The 12,443-nt window shown below is 46.2% G+C and overlaps 1 protein-coding gene across 1 annotated transcript; it reads right to left on the minus strand.

Moving 5' to 3' along the window:
* Window positions 1–437: 437 nt before the first annotated feature.
* Window positions 438–12,417, minus strand: KIF3B (kinesin family member 3B). The gene is made up of 9 exons (XM_039563507.1): window positions 12,351–12,417; window positions 7,638–9,076; window positions 6,964–7,065; window positions 6,179–6,301; window positions 5,948–6,066; window positions 5,603–5,716; window positions 5,040–5,145; window positions 4,653–4,831; window positions 438–4,071 (listed from the first exon to the last, which is right to left on the minus strand). The coding sequence occupies exons 2-9, from the start codon at window positions 9,018–9,020 to the stop codon at window positions 3,975–3,977; spliced, it is 2,223 nt and encodes a 740-aa protein (XP_039419441.1). The 5' UTR covers window positions 9,021–9,076; window positions 12,351–12,417; the 3' UTR covers window positions 438–3,974.
* Window positions 12,418–12,443: the final 26 nt, after the last annotated feature.

Raw genomic sequence — 12,443 nt, forward strand, 5'->3', positions numbered from 1 at the left:
CAGGACATGTGCTACAGACACTTCCCCACCTTCGTTTCCCTTCTCTGGACATACTCCTCCGTTATGCCCCGAGGTTCTTTCTCCCCACGGTGCCGGAAAAAGACTGGTTTAAATCGGCACCACCCGTTGCCGTAGCAAGCAATGAAGCACCGAGGCCGGGGGCCCACCCTGGACTGGGATCCAGGCGGGGTTTCACCACCATTTCTGGTTCCCAAGGTGCCACATGCCAAGCATCAGCACCTTCTACTCGTATTTTTTATATATATATATTTATATACACACACTTTACAATACTCATCGCAGTTCTACTCATATTTACATTTTTCCACTTACTTTGCACAGACACTTCTTTTTTTTAATTGAAGAAAAATAAGACGAAGCTTTATAAAACATGAAGTCACCGAGCCCTGCCCCAAAGTAACAATGAAAACCACACATTTTGATAGATGCAATAAATCTTATTGACTTTATTACACGTTGTATTTTAGGATCACTTTACATTCCTAGACAAAAGAGATGATACAAATAAATATAAGCTGTAAAACTATGGACAGAACTATGGACAGGTTCTTTTTCTACAGATCACCTAAGAGAAGGCGCAGGTGGGTGTATCTCCAAGGAGCTGAGAGTTGTCATCGACAGCTGTGCCCATAGAAGGATCCTGGGTCACCTCTTCAAAAAGAAAGGGGGCTGGAGAAGGCAGTAAGCACCTGGACCCCAGAGAGTCAACCCCCCGCTGCACAGTGCAGCAGGCAGGACCAGTGTTCTCATTTCAGTTCCATCTCCGTAGCTAATTATGGCTTTTGCAGGTTCTCTTTTCCAATCTGTCTTTGAACACAGCAGGAACAGACCCCCAGGAATTACACTGAACTGTTTAAAGACTGGTGCACATTGCCCAGCACAGACAGGAGAGAGGACAGGTCCAGGTACACAGGTGCCTCATTGAAACTCCAGCGCTGCGTGTTCAGCGAGGGCAGACTCACACACCTAAAACTGACTGAACACTGCCTGCTCTGATCTGTATAAGGCACCGGCGCAGCCCCAGGTGCTCTGGCAGAGGTATGTGTTTTAGAAGATTCAAGCAGCATGCAAATATTTTTTAAAAGGCGCTAGACCTAAGTTAAGGATTTAACAAAGTGCTTTAATTCCTATGCTTCAGTGTCTTGGGGCGCTTGCTCCCACTGGCCGACTCCTGCTCCATGCCACTTTTTCAAAAAAAAGATCCCATTATACAGATCAGAGCAAAGACAATTATGTTGAATGTTAAACATTCCTAAGAAGAAAAGGTGACGGCGCATGGCTGTCCCAGGGCCTCTTCCAGGACTCCAGCTGGATTTCCTGCCTTTGGTTAACCAGCAGGAAGCCCAGATGGTTCAGATAACACCAGAAAAGGGCAAACTCGGCAGGAATGTTTCTTAAAAGCTTCAAACCAGAGCTCAGTATGTTTTGTACAGCTTAAGACAATGTATCTTAATATCAGTGCTACTGAGCATCTGGTGAGGGTTAAGTCCATTGGAATGAGAATCCAAAAGCTTCTGTAACAGGCCGAGATTGCCCATGAACACACTGACCAAATCTCCACCCAAAGCCCCAATTTACATACAATGACTAAATATGCAGATTTTTTCTTTTCCACTCTACTGAGTTTCTTTCACCTTGCTAATGAATTTCTACAGAGTTAAAAGCAGAGCCTTTCTGACACCAGCTGGCTCATCAACATGAAAACAGGTTTGCACTGCAGAGTTCCACGGTACCAGCCCTGCCACGAGGGCAGTTTCCAGCATATGAGTTTAATATAGACTAGAATTCCCTATGGAATAGTAGCAACTGAGGAAGAGTGTGCACATGTGCAGACATGGATGTGTCTGTGTATGCATTATTCACAAAAAACATGTGTACTTAGGTATGTACATAGACGTGGTTATCTACTGTGCTGCTATTGCAGGGTTTTAAACATTTCCCCCCACCCCACCCCCCTTGTTTAATTTCAAGTCTCTGAGCACTTAAACCATACAATCATCTTTTAAAATGTCCTAGTACAGAAGATTATGTGCTGGAGAGAAAGAGGGAGGAGAGGGAAGAGAAGTTGATGTTATATTATGCAACAAGAGCCAGTTAAAAGGCTCTCTGGACATAAACAGTGCTTTGTAAAAATGAAGATTACGCTGGGTTTCCACGTTCAGGTTGAAAGAAATTGGTCATATGCCTGCTCTCTCAATTAAAAGCAAATCCTTCCTTCCTCCACCAAAACTAATATATATATGTGTGCATATATGTGTATACATACATTAACCCTGTGGCCCAGGAAAGCAGCCCATGGATTGCAGCAGCCCAGTTGGTGTTCAAGGGGCCCACCTGGCTCACCTGGGCACCGTGCCTGCAGGATGCACAAGTGAGCTGTGCTGAGTACTCAGTTCCTCCTGCTCAGGGGGTCAGTAGAAAGGAGTTCTCCAGCCTGGGTGAAGTCACTCTGTGGACAATTAACGAGCACAAGGCAGAGTCCACACATCAGAGCATTTCTACAACCAGGCAAGTCCTCACACACTCACATGTGTCAGTCTGGAGGAAGTCATCAGTGAGGGAAACAGGTAAAAACGTTCACAGGATGACAGCCAAGAGCAACCAGGAAAAGTAACATCCCAAGTCTCAATATACAGTGAACTAAAACTTATGAATGAGCTGTGGGACACTAGACAGGGACACCTTACTCTGTCCTTAGCATGGAGTTCACCTCCCTCGACCCTGCTACACGAGCCTGCTTTAGTCATAGGGCAGCTTTGCAAGGAGACTGTCAAAAGCAGGACCTCTTCCTCCCTTGTTTTCGAAGTAAAACCCCTGGAATTAACACCAGCTTCCACCACCAGCCTTGGTTAGGTGGCTCTGAGTGGACTGGGAGGTGCAGAGAGAAAGCTGCTTAACATGGAACAGGTGAGGCACAAGAGGCACTGAATGCTGAACCTCCTTAGACACCAAGAGAAGGGAACAAACTCCCAGGAGTACACTCAAAGGCAGCTCCAAGTTCCAGTTCTCTGCCCAGGTGAGAGTCTGAGCCTGGCAGGGAGAGCTCTGAGCTAATGCTATGTCTTCCATCAACAGTAGGAGGCATGAGAAAATGGCCATATGCCATTAAAGATGTCATATGGAGACTGGTTTTAAATGCCAGGGGTAAAGATGGAGGCAAGAGAGAGGAGGAAAGCTGTGGAGCTGACACTGGCGTGCAGAGGTGTTCTTTGACAAGGTGGTTCCTGTTGGTAGGGGTGAGGTCTGTAGGTCAGCTTAGAGGAGCTCTCACTTATGCCTGTAAACAAAGAAAGGACTTCAGATTCTACTGCTTCCTTTCTGGAGACCACAGAGTTGTTTTCAAGACCCTTTTCTGTCCTACAGCCCTATGGGGAGGCACAGCTGTGTGGTGGTGAGGACACGCTGGCCACTGCCATCCTGCCTGTTCAGACCAGTGCCTGTACCCCAGGTGATGATGCCAGTCTCTCAAGCAGGAAGAGGAAGAACCATGCACCTTGTCAAGTTTGAACAGATCCTCTGCTTTTTAGCCTCTTTTGGTTCTCACTGTGGACCTGGAGATTGGTGGTTCTGCTGAGATTACTTCCAACTCTGTCTTCTTAGTGCCCAACAGCCAAAAAGCCTCGTGCAGCAGAAGGACTGGTGCAGGAGGAGGACGGTGATGCTGTGAGGTGATCCCCATGCTTCCCATTGCTCCTAACACACTGTAACGTACCTCATGCATTTTTGATTTCCTAACTAAAATCCATTTCCCACAGAGGCCAAATGCTGAGTTGCAAGCACAGATCTTCCCATGGCTCAGTGCCCCTGGACTGGCCCGAGTCAGTTAAACAGCAACAAGGCCATCTCCAGGGAAAGGGGCTGGAGGCTGGCCAGGAGCTCTCTCTGCAGGTTTGTCCTTGTCTCTGCTCCCAGAAGGTAAAGGCTGTTCCCTCCCTGGAGAGGAGTTGCTGGTTTTATTTTGGAACCAGCCCTCGTGACTGTGGGTAGAGCTGAGAACTGGGGGTGCCTGATCCTGATGAGGATGCCGCCGATTTCCTTCCAGTTTTTGGTCTGAGGAAGCAAAAATTAAAATATAAACAAGAAAAGCTCTGACAATGTCACCTGTTACTTTCCACAATTAATCTTCAAAAAGCTGATTTTTTTACTGGAGTTTTTCTCTAATAAACAGTTTCAGCTTTTTTTCTGTCCTATGTCCTACACCCTGAAAGAAGGTTGTGGGGAGGTGGGGGTTGGCCTCTTCTATAAGTAACAAGTTGACAGACCAAGGTAAAACAGCCTCAAATCCTACAAGGGGAGGTTTAGGCTCAAAATTAGGAAAAATTTCCTCACTGCAAGAGTGGTTGAGCCCTGGCACAGGTTGGTCAGGGCAGTGGTGGAATCTCCATCCCTGGAAGTGATCAAAAAATGAGAAGTTGTGATAAGGTTTAGTGGCATGGTGGGATTTGGTTGAAGGCTGGGCTCAAATCTTAAAGGTCTTTTCCAACCTTAATGACTCTATGATTCTATGTTCCGTTCTTTCTTTGCTTATCTACAAAGCTCAGCTTCACTTCACTGATGAGAAGTGCTGACCAACAGCAACTGCACTTGCACCTCTCCTGTGGGCCAGTCTGCTCAGGGAAGGTCTAACTCACCTGGGTTTTGATTTTTTATTTGAAGTGCTCTCAAAGGTTGAGGCGTCCACTTGAATCTCATCTTCTTCCTGCAGAGCTGCTTCCAGAGCTGCCTGAACCTTGGGAGCGATGGCTGGGCCTTCATAGTTCCTTGTTGTTCGACTGGGCCCGTCCAGTTCCAGTAACACGATGTTCTCTGCCTGAGATAGGAAAAGCACAATCAAAGTCTCCATGTTTTCATACTAACTGCTACTTTTCCCTCCAGAAACTTAATCTCAAGTACTTTATAAATGTATGCAGGACACTACAAATTTACATCTCAAAGAAGAACACACAATCCCCTCTGGAATTCACATTCCCCTGATCAGGAGGTTGAAGAGACAAAGGTTCAACCACATGTGGGCTTACCCTGTACCGAGCCTCTGTATGACTCATCATGGACGTCCTGGCGTGTTGGCTCAGGGGCCTTTTGTACCCCACAGCAGATACTGGTCTTTTCATCATCTGCTGGTTACTAGACGAAAACAGAGACTCAGTCTGTTATACCCTAAAACCAAAGGCTCCTCTTGGAGTTTATGAGCTACAACATCTGCAAATTCCATGCAGAAATCTGTTTCAACACAGCAGAAACCACCCAAGCTGCATTTGTAGGAGCAGGAAAGAAATATGATAGGAATGCACTGCTATTTTAATGGTGAATGCACTATTACATATATTTTACATATAATTATTGGGTTTGTTTATTAGAAAAATCATAATCTTCCAAGAATTCTCCTAACTGTACATTTCTGTTTTACAGCACCTATTAAGAGGAACAAATTGTTTTGGTTTATTTTATTATGCATCAAGAAGCTGTGAACTCTAAAGGGCCAGTTTAAATCCCCAATTCAATCCCTCTTTTGTTCTTGACAGCTAGAGGGTTTCCTGTGACCTGTAATTCCATCCCGAGAAAAGAGCAGAAGTACACTCACTCCAGACGGGTTATGGGATGTAGTTTCCAGTTGTCTTCCTCTTCATCAAGGAATGATCTGTTCATGATCTTATTCTTTTCTTCCAAGGGAATAAAGTTTTCAATAATCAGGTGCCTACATGCAACCACAGAAATGAGAGATATACAAGAGACATAATTAGTACATGACTTTCCTCACTGCTCCTCTCCCACTGATGTAATACAACCCTGGAAAAGGAGGAATGGTTTAGTTTTCTCGTGTTTAAATCTTATTCCACAAGTACGTGCAAGGCAGTCCCTCCACTCCCCACCCCGAGACACCCTCTCTGTTACAGTTAATAGCAGGCAATGAAGTGATGGGACTTACTTTAGCTTTAGTTCCCTGGTGAGTTCATTCTGGGTCTGCTCCATTTCCTGGCGCCCCTTGATGTGCTCTTCTTGGAGATCATGGATCTCTGCCTTCACAGCTTGCAGCTTGGAAAATAACTGGAGCACACAACAAGAGCCAAAATCTGTCACTTGCCAATGCTCCTCTCACTTTCACACACAAGTTGATTTTATTCCCAGCCTGGTAGACAGGGAATCATTTTCTTTTTACCTTTTTGAGTTTTTTGGTCTTTATGTCCACCTCTTGCTGCAGAGAACTATAGGTCTCCTTCAGCTCTAGTGTTTCCTCGTCCCGACTTTCCATCTGTTGCTGGATTTCTCGCTCCCGACGTTTCTGAAGAATGTGACAAGATGGCATTAAAGACCACAATTACCTTGTCACCTCCAGTTGACACACATGATACCAATGCTCAGGATGGGTTTCCTTCCCTGCCTTCCAGTTCTTCCTATCTCTTGCCATAGAAATACCAGAAGCATTAACTCTTATTTGTCCTTATTTTGCAATTAAAATCAGACAGTGTGAACAAGACTCAAGCTTCAACTAAAGGAACAAAATGCCATTTTTAGGTTATTTTTTTCTTTCCTTTTTATCAGTTCGTACTGGTTACTGTATTTAAGAATCACCAACAGAATTTGCATAGCAGAAAATGAACTTTTAGCGCAGAGTAAAGACCCCTCTCTTGAGCTAAAGGCCAAACTGGTACTCTGAGATGTCTTAGAAATATTTCTTCACTTACAAACAGCTTCAATCAAGATAGGAAGCAAATCTTTACCATGAAGAGCTAGAATAAAACTGTGATAAACCTTCTTTACATATTTCAAATAATGACTAATCTGACACAAGCCCTTCCCCCTTCTTTTCAATAAATGATTGCCATTAAACCAATTTTAGGGTTAACCCTGGAAAATTTTTCTGGTAATTTCCCCAACACAATGTTTTACAAAAGTTCCGCAGCAAGGCCTTTTATACAAAATAACAAATCTCCTTCCTTGTACCTGTTCTGCAATTTCCTGTCGTTTCTGTTCCAGGATTTTCTGCTGTTCATTTGTGTGATCCACAATATTTTTCCCTCCCACCAGCAGCTTGCTTTCCATTGTCTGAAAGGAAAAACCAGGGTCAGAAGTTTCTCTCAGTGACCACAGAAGGTAACTTTCTCTCCTATGGATACAACTTCTTCAGGGCAGCTCCCTCATTTAACCTTCTCTTTCAAGGCAGCTGCTACAAGAATCCCCATTTCTTAAAATTCCTATAAAACTGTGGGATTAATGCAACAGTAACTTGTTTAGAATAAAGTCCCCACTGCAATGTGTGGCAAAGCTGGAGAACCAAAATGTGTGCTCCCCTGTAAAGAACTTGTTAATGATCTGTGACAGAACGAAACTTTTCCTGTGCCACAGCTTGTGAAAAGATGCATTGTCTTTTATCGTGCCAATTGCTTAAGATCAGCACATAAGAACAATGAAACAACTCATGAACATTGAAACATGTAATTAATAGTGGACATTTCAGCTTCTGGCTAGAAATAGTTTATTTTAAAATCTTCCAAACGAAACACAAATCACTGTCCTGGAAACTTCCTGTGAAATATCTTTCCAAATTGGGAAACCCTTTATTTTCCCCACAGCTTAAACAAACTGCTTTCAAAGAGTATGACAAGGAAGAATTCTACCTTGATTTTTGCACTCAGCATCTCTGTTGCTTCCTTCTCTCGCTTCAGGTCCTCCATTTTCTTTTCCTTCTCTTTCAGCAGCCTCATCTTTTCTTCTGCTACCAAGCTGTGATCCTCGACTATAGCTTTCTTCTCAATCTCCAGCTTTTCTTGTTGCTCCCTCCAATAATCGTCTTTGTCATCTCCTTCATCCTCACCCTCTTCAGTGTCCTCCTCCTCTTCCCCACCCTCCCTTCTCCTTTCTCTCCTCTTTCTTTTGCCAATAGACCGTTTTTCCAATTGTGCCTTGAGCCGAGCAATCTCTTCCTGGAATTCCCGCAGCAGAGCCTCCTTAGGATCCTCGTTCACTTGTGGCTTATTCTTGATGTTTTTGGCACGGTTGGCATATCTCAGTGTGGTCAGTGTCTCCTCTACATTGTAAGAGGCAGGGCCTATATTGGCCACCATCACAGTTTTGGCGTTGCCACCTAATGAGTCCTGAAGTAGCCTGGTCAGCTTGGAGTCCCGGTATGGAATGTGCGTGCTTTTGCCATCTACCAGTGCAGAGATAACGTTGCCCAAAGCTGAGAGGGAGAGATTGATTTTAGTGGCCTCCTTCAGCCTTTCCCCCTGTGCCCCGGTCTTTGCTTGCCGCTCGCTGCCTGCCAGGTCGACCAGGTTGAGCTTCCCAACACGGATGTGGTTCTCTCCATCCAGTCCCAACTCGCTGCACTCGATAGTGATCTGGAAAATGGCGTGAGATCGAGAGCTGTGCTCGTTCATGTTGGTGGCACCAACGGAGCGGTTCTGGTTTCCCAAATTCATGATGTGCTCTATCTCTTTGACACTTTTCGTAACAATGGTGGTCAAATCCTTAACAAAAACCCCCGTGTCTGGTCTCTCCTTCAACTCCAGCCGCTTGGACTGATCCTTTGATAACAAGTCTCTGATTTCTTCTTGGTAAATTTCCAAATAAGACGCTCTAACTAAGTATTGCTGATTTTGAGATCTAGAGATGTGGGTGAAGATGTGGTCGAATGAATTGGGGATGACCCCTCTCTTTTCAGGATCACCACGCACCCCTTCCATCGTATACGTTTTCCCTGTCCCAGTCTGCCCATAGGCAAAGATTGTCCCATTAAACCCTTGCAGAACAGAGTCCACGAGAGGTCTGAAGGTCTCATCGTAGAGTTCGACCTGTTTGGAATTCCAGTCATACACAGCATCAAAGGTGAAAGTTTTAGGCAGTTCATGAGATGATCCCCGTGGATTCTTCACTGAGACCTGCCCTAACTTGACATCCACATTGACAACTTTTTCATAGGAAGCGGTTTTCTCTTTGCTGTTCATGGGCCGGCAGCGCACGACCACCCGCACGGACTCGGAGCTCTTTGACTTAGACATGACAGCAGGGCTGCGGCTGGTGCGATCCGACTGATGGATGATCCCGTGCTAGAAACCTGGAACAAAAACAAAGCAGGAATGTCTGAAGGCAGTTTACTGCAAGGACAACTTTTCACAAAGCCAAAGACTTGCTTCATTGATTTGAGCAGCATTTTGCATTCATTAAGCTGCAAGGGATTTTGAAGAACTAAAATAACGTACAACATGAAACCCCTGTAAAGGCCTGAACTGAGACAGAAGAACTGAGACAGAATTATTTTACCAAAGGCTATGCATCAAATGGTATCATTTTTACAAGCTCTGCTGCAAAAATTCATCATTGAATCACATCTTTACAGTTGGTAAAGATCCTTTTCTTGACCCTCAAAAATAATAATAAGCCTTTTTAAACTATTTATAAAAAGAATACTTTGCTTTTTTTTTTTTTTTTTTGCAGTCAGGCCTTTTGTTTTAAATCTCCCAGTTTGAAAATCTAATACAGCCTTGCTCTCTCTGGAGCACAAGTCTGCTATTATCATTTCTTTTGGCAATACACTTTTATCAGGATTCCCCACAAAAGCCAGCCCTGCTCAACTACACTGACCTACTGACATCACTCCTGCTCTGGTGTTCCAACTGCATCAGGTTTACAGGACTCACCATCAACCTAAACTCATATTGCATAAACCCAGATCACAGATCCAAGCCGTTCATGACTCTGGGTAGACAGAAGAACACACTGGTGCATCCTCCAGTCATCAGCAAGATGAGCTGCCACTGAAAATGGAGCAAAAAGCCTGTGTTCCTGCTAAAGCAGTCACTGCTAAAGCCTACACAGCAGATCTCAATGGCACAGCTTGGGGAATGCCATGTGGCTTCTAATAACGCTTTTTATTTCCAAAATATCTTCCAAGAAGAGCCCTGAGGTCCTTCTGCCAGCTGGAACTAAGTGTAAAACTAATACACACAGGGAGTCCAAGGTAGTGCTGGCACATGTTCAGGTGTGGCCTCCTTGGGATGTGTTCACTGTTCCCAGCTGGATCAGCAGGAAACAGGGATTTTTGTCTAATTGTTTTTTACTCGATAATTGCATGGATCAGGAGAGCTTCTCCAACAAGGTGGCAGAGAACTTCAGGACCAGACCTAGTGGATGGGAAAGGAAGCACAATTCTAGCCCAACATACAGACAGTCAGACTGGAAAAAGTAAAACAGAAGTAGCGGATAAATATGGTTAAAAATTGTACAAAAAGCTCAGTACGGCCTTGGGAATTTCCTTGGGTCTGCAGGGGGAAACTCTTTGCTTCTCATTCTTTCCATAAAAGCATTGAACTGGACAGTCATTCAGAATTCACTCTACACCCTGCACAGTGAGTTTAAACTGCTACAGGAATTTTGGGTAGCTACTGAATGAAACCACTTCCCTCCTAACTGACAGCTCCAGATAAAGGTGACCTTCCTGTCTGACCCACAGCAAACACGAATTCTGGAGCATGAACACAGAAAGACTAAGTGAAACGAGGACAAATCTTGGCAGAATCACAAAAAACAACCCTCCCTCTTCTCATCCTGAGGACTTGTATACATTAATACACGCATGTCCTTCCACAGCTCCCAGAGACATTCCTGTAATTCAAGTTCACAAGAGACAATTTTCTGACAAGGTCACATGACAACCACTGTGTCACGTATCTGCATGTTCACACTGGCAAATACTCGAATTAGGCACAAGTTCTGACAAGGAGAGCATGGATTTATTTTATATATTGAATATCTAAAATACCATTCTGATGAGAAGTGTCACTTTTGTAAGCAACTATGACAAATATTAAATGATCAGAGTTCACTTAGTCTTGCCAGAGGTACACCTTGAACAAAAATTATGTTGCACATTTGCTGCTCATCTGGGTGTACCTCCTCACCATCAGCTTTTAAAACCTTTCCCCACTTCACTTGCAAGTCTCTTTTTATAGTCACAAACAACTGATTTTACCCCTGATTTGGGCTATTTTCATAACAATCCATCACGAATCATCTCCAATTATTTTAGCTACTGCGGTGAAGTTTACTGGAAGCATAACAAATTATGGTTCTTCTCAGATTTATCCAAGTGTGTAACTGGAAAATAAAACCAATTAGTTAGCAGTGTTTGTATTCCCCAGAAACTCCAGGGCAATGTTTGAGCTGCCAGAGTGGCTGGACATGAATGGCAGGAAAGCTGGGAATGCTGCCGTGCCATCCACTCTTCTCCATCAAAGATGGGAATTTTTTTATGAAATTACTTCAGCCTGAAGTGACCTGGGCCAGGTCCCTACAAGTCAAGGTTGAGATGGAGGCACTTGCAAATGTGCCCCTGGTGACCAAGAGGGAAGGACGGGCAGAAACTGAAGCATTTTCATTTATTTCAGTCAACACAAGGTTGCGCCTGAAAAAATGACCAATGCCACAACCTGAATGCAAACTGAGGCAACCACTTTTCCTCAGAAACTTCCAGGGTTGGGAGGGGCTGTCTTGGACAGCAGTGTCCCAGGAATTGTGCTCACCCCCGCCACCTGCCCTGACAGGTGATGTCCTGAGGACACTCTGCTTCCTGCCTTAAGCTTAAACATCTCTGAAAGATTTTCTCAGAACTGCCCAAACCCTTCCCTTGCGTCTCTGCACATCCCGAGGTACCACTCGAAACATTCCATTGCTTCTTGCCATTCAAATCTTTCAAATATTTGTGGTTTCGTAATGTCACGGTTGAATTGTGTCTTTCCGTCCTTCCCAAGCCAAACCACCCTTTGTGCTGCTGTTCTCCTCTCGCCTCCCTGCCAAACGCTCCGCAGGCCGGGCAGGACATCCCCGTGCCACCTGTGCCACGGTGTGCCCTGATTTCACTCAGCGTCTGGGGTCACTTGTGGTCACCGCTATCGCCTCAGCGCGGCATCCCACGGGTGTTCCTTCCCCCGGGGAGCCGGGACCGCGGGCTCGTTCCCGGATTCACCCGAGCATCCCCCGCCGCCCTCGCGGCTGCGACACCGGGTGCTGCAGGGAAGGGGGCCCGGGACAGCGGAGCGCGCTCGTGGAGAGGGGGAAGGACCGCGAGGGAGAAGGACCGGGAGCGGGGGACACCCACGCGAACGAGGCCACCCGGCCGCGGCATCGCCCCCGCAGCCCGGCCGCGGGCGGGTCCCGCCGCCTCCCGCGCTCGCTGTCCCGGCCGCCCCACCGCGGTCCGGGCCGTGCCCACGCGAGGCACCGGGGGCGGCCGGGGGGCAGCGAGCTGTCACCGGCCCGCGGCGCGTCGGCCCGGGGGCTTAGGGATGCTCGGGGCGGGGTGCGGGCGCGACGCGGGGCCGGGCCGGACTCACCTGCGCCGTCACCATGGAGCCGCTCGGGCGCTCCTCCCGCGGCCCCGGAAGCGGCGCGGCCGCTCCGCCCGCCCGTGACGCGCTTCCCTGGCA

Source organism: Corvus cornix, chromosome 20 (assembly GCF_000738735.6).
Source record: "Corvus cornix cornix isolate S_Up_H32 chromosome 20, ASM73873v5, whole genome shotgun sequence".
Taxonomy (NCBI): domain Eukaryota; kingdom Metazoa; phylum Chordata; class Aves; order Passeriformes; family Corvidae; genus Corvus; species Corvus cornix.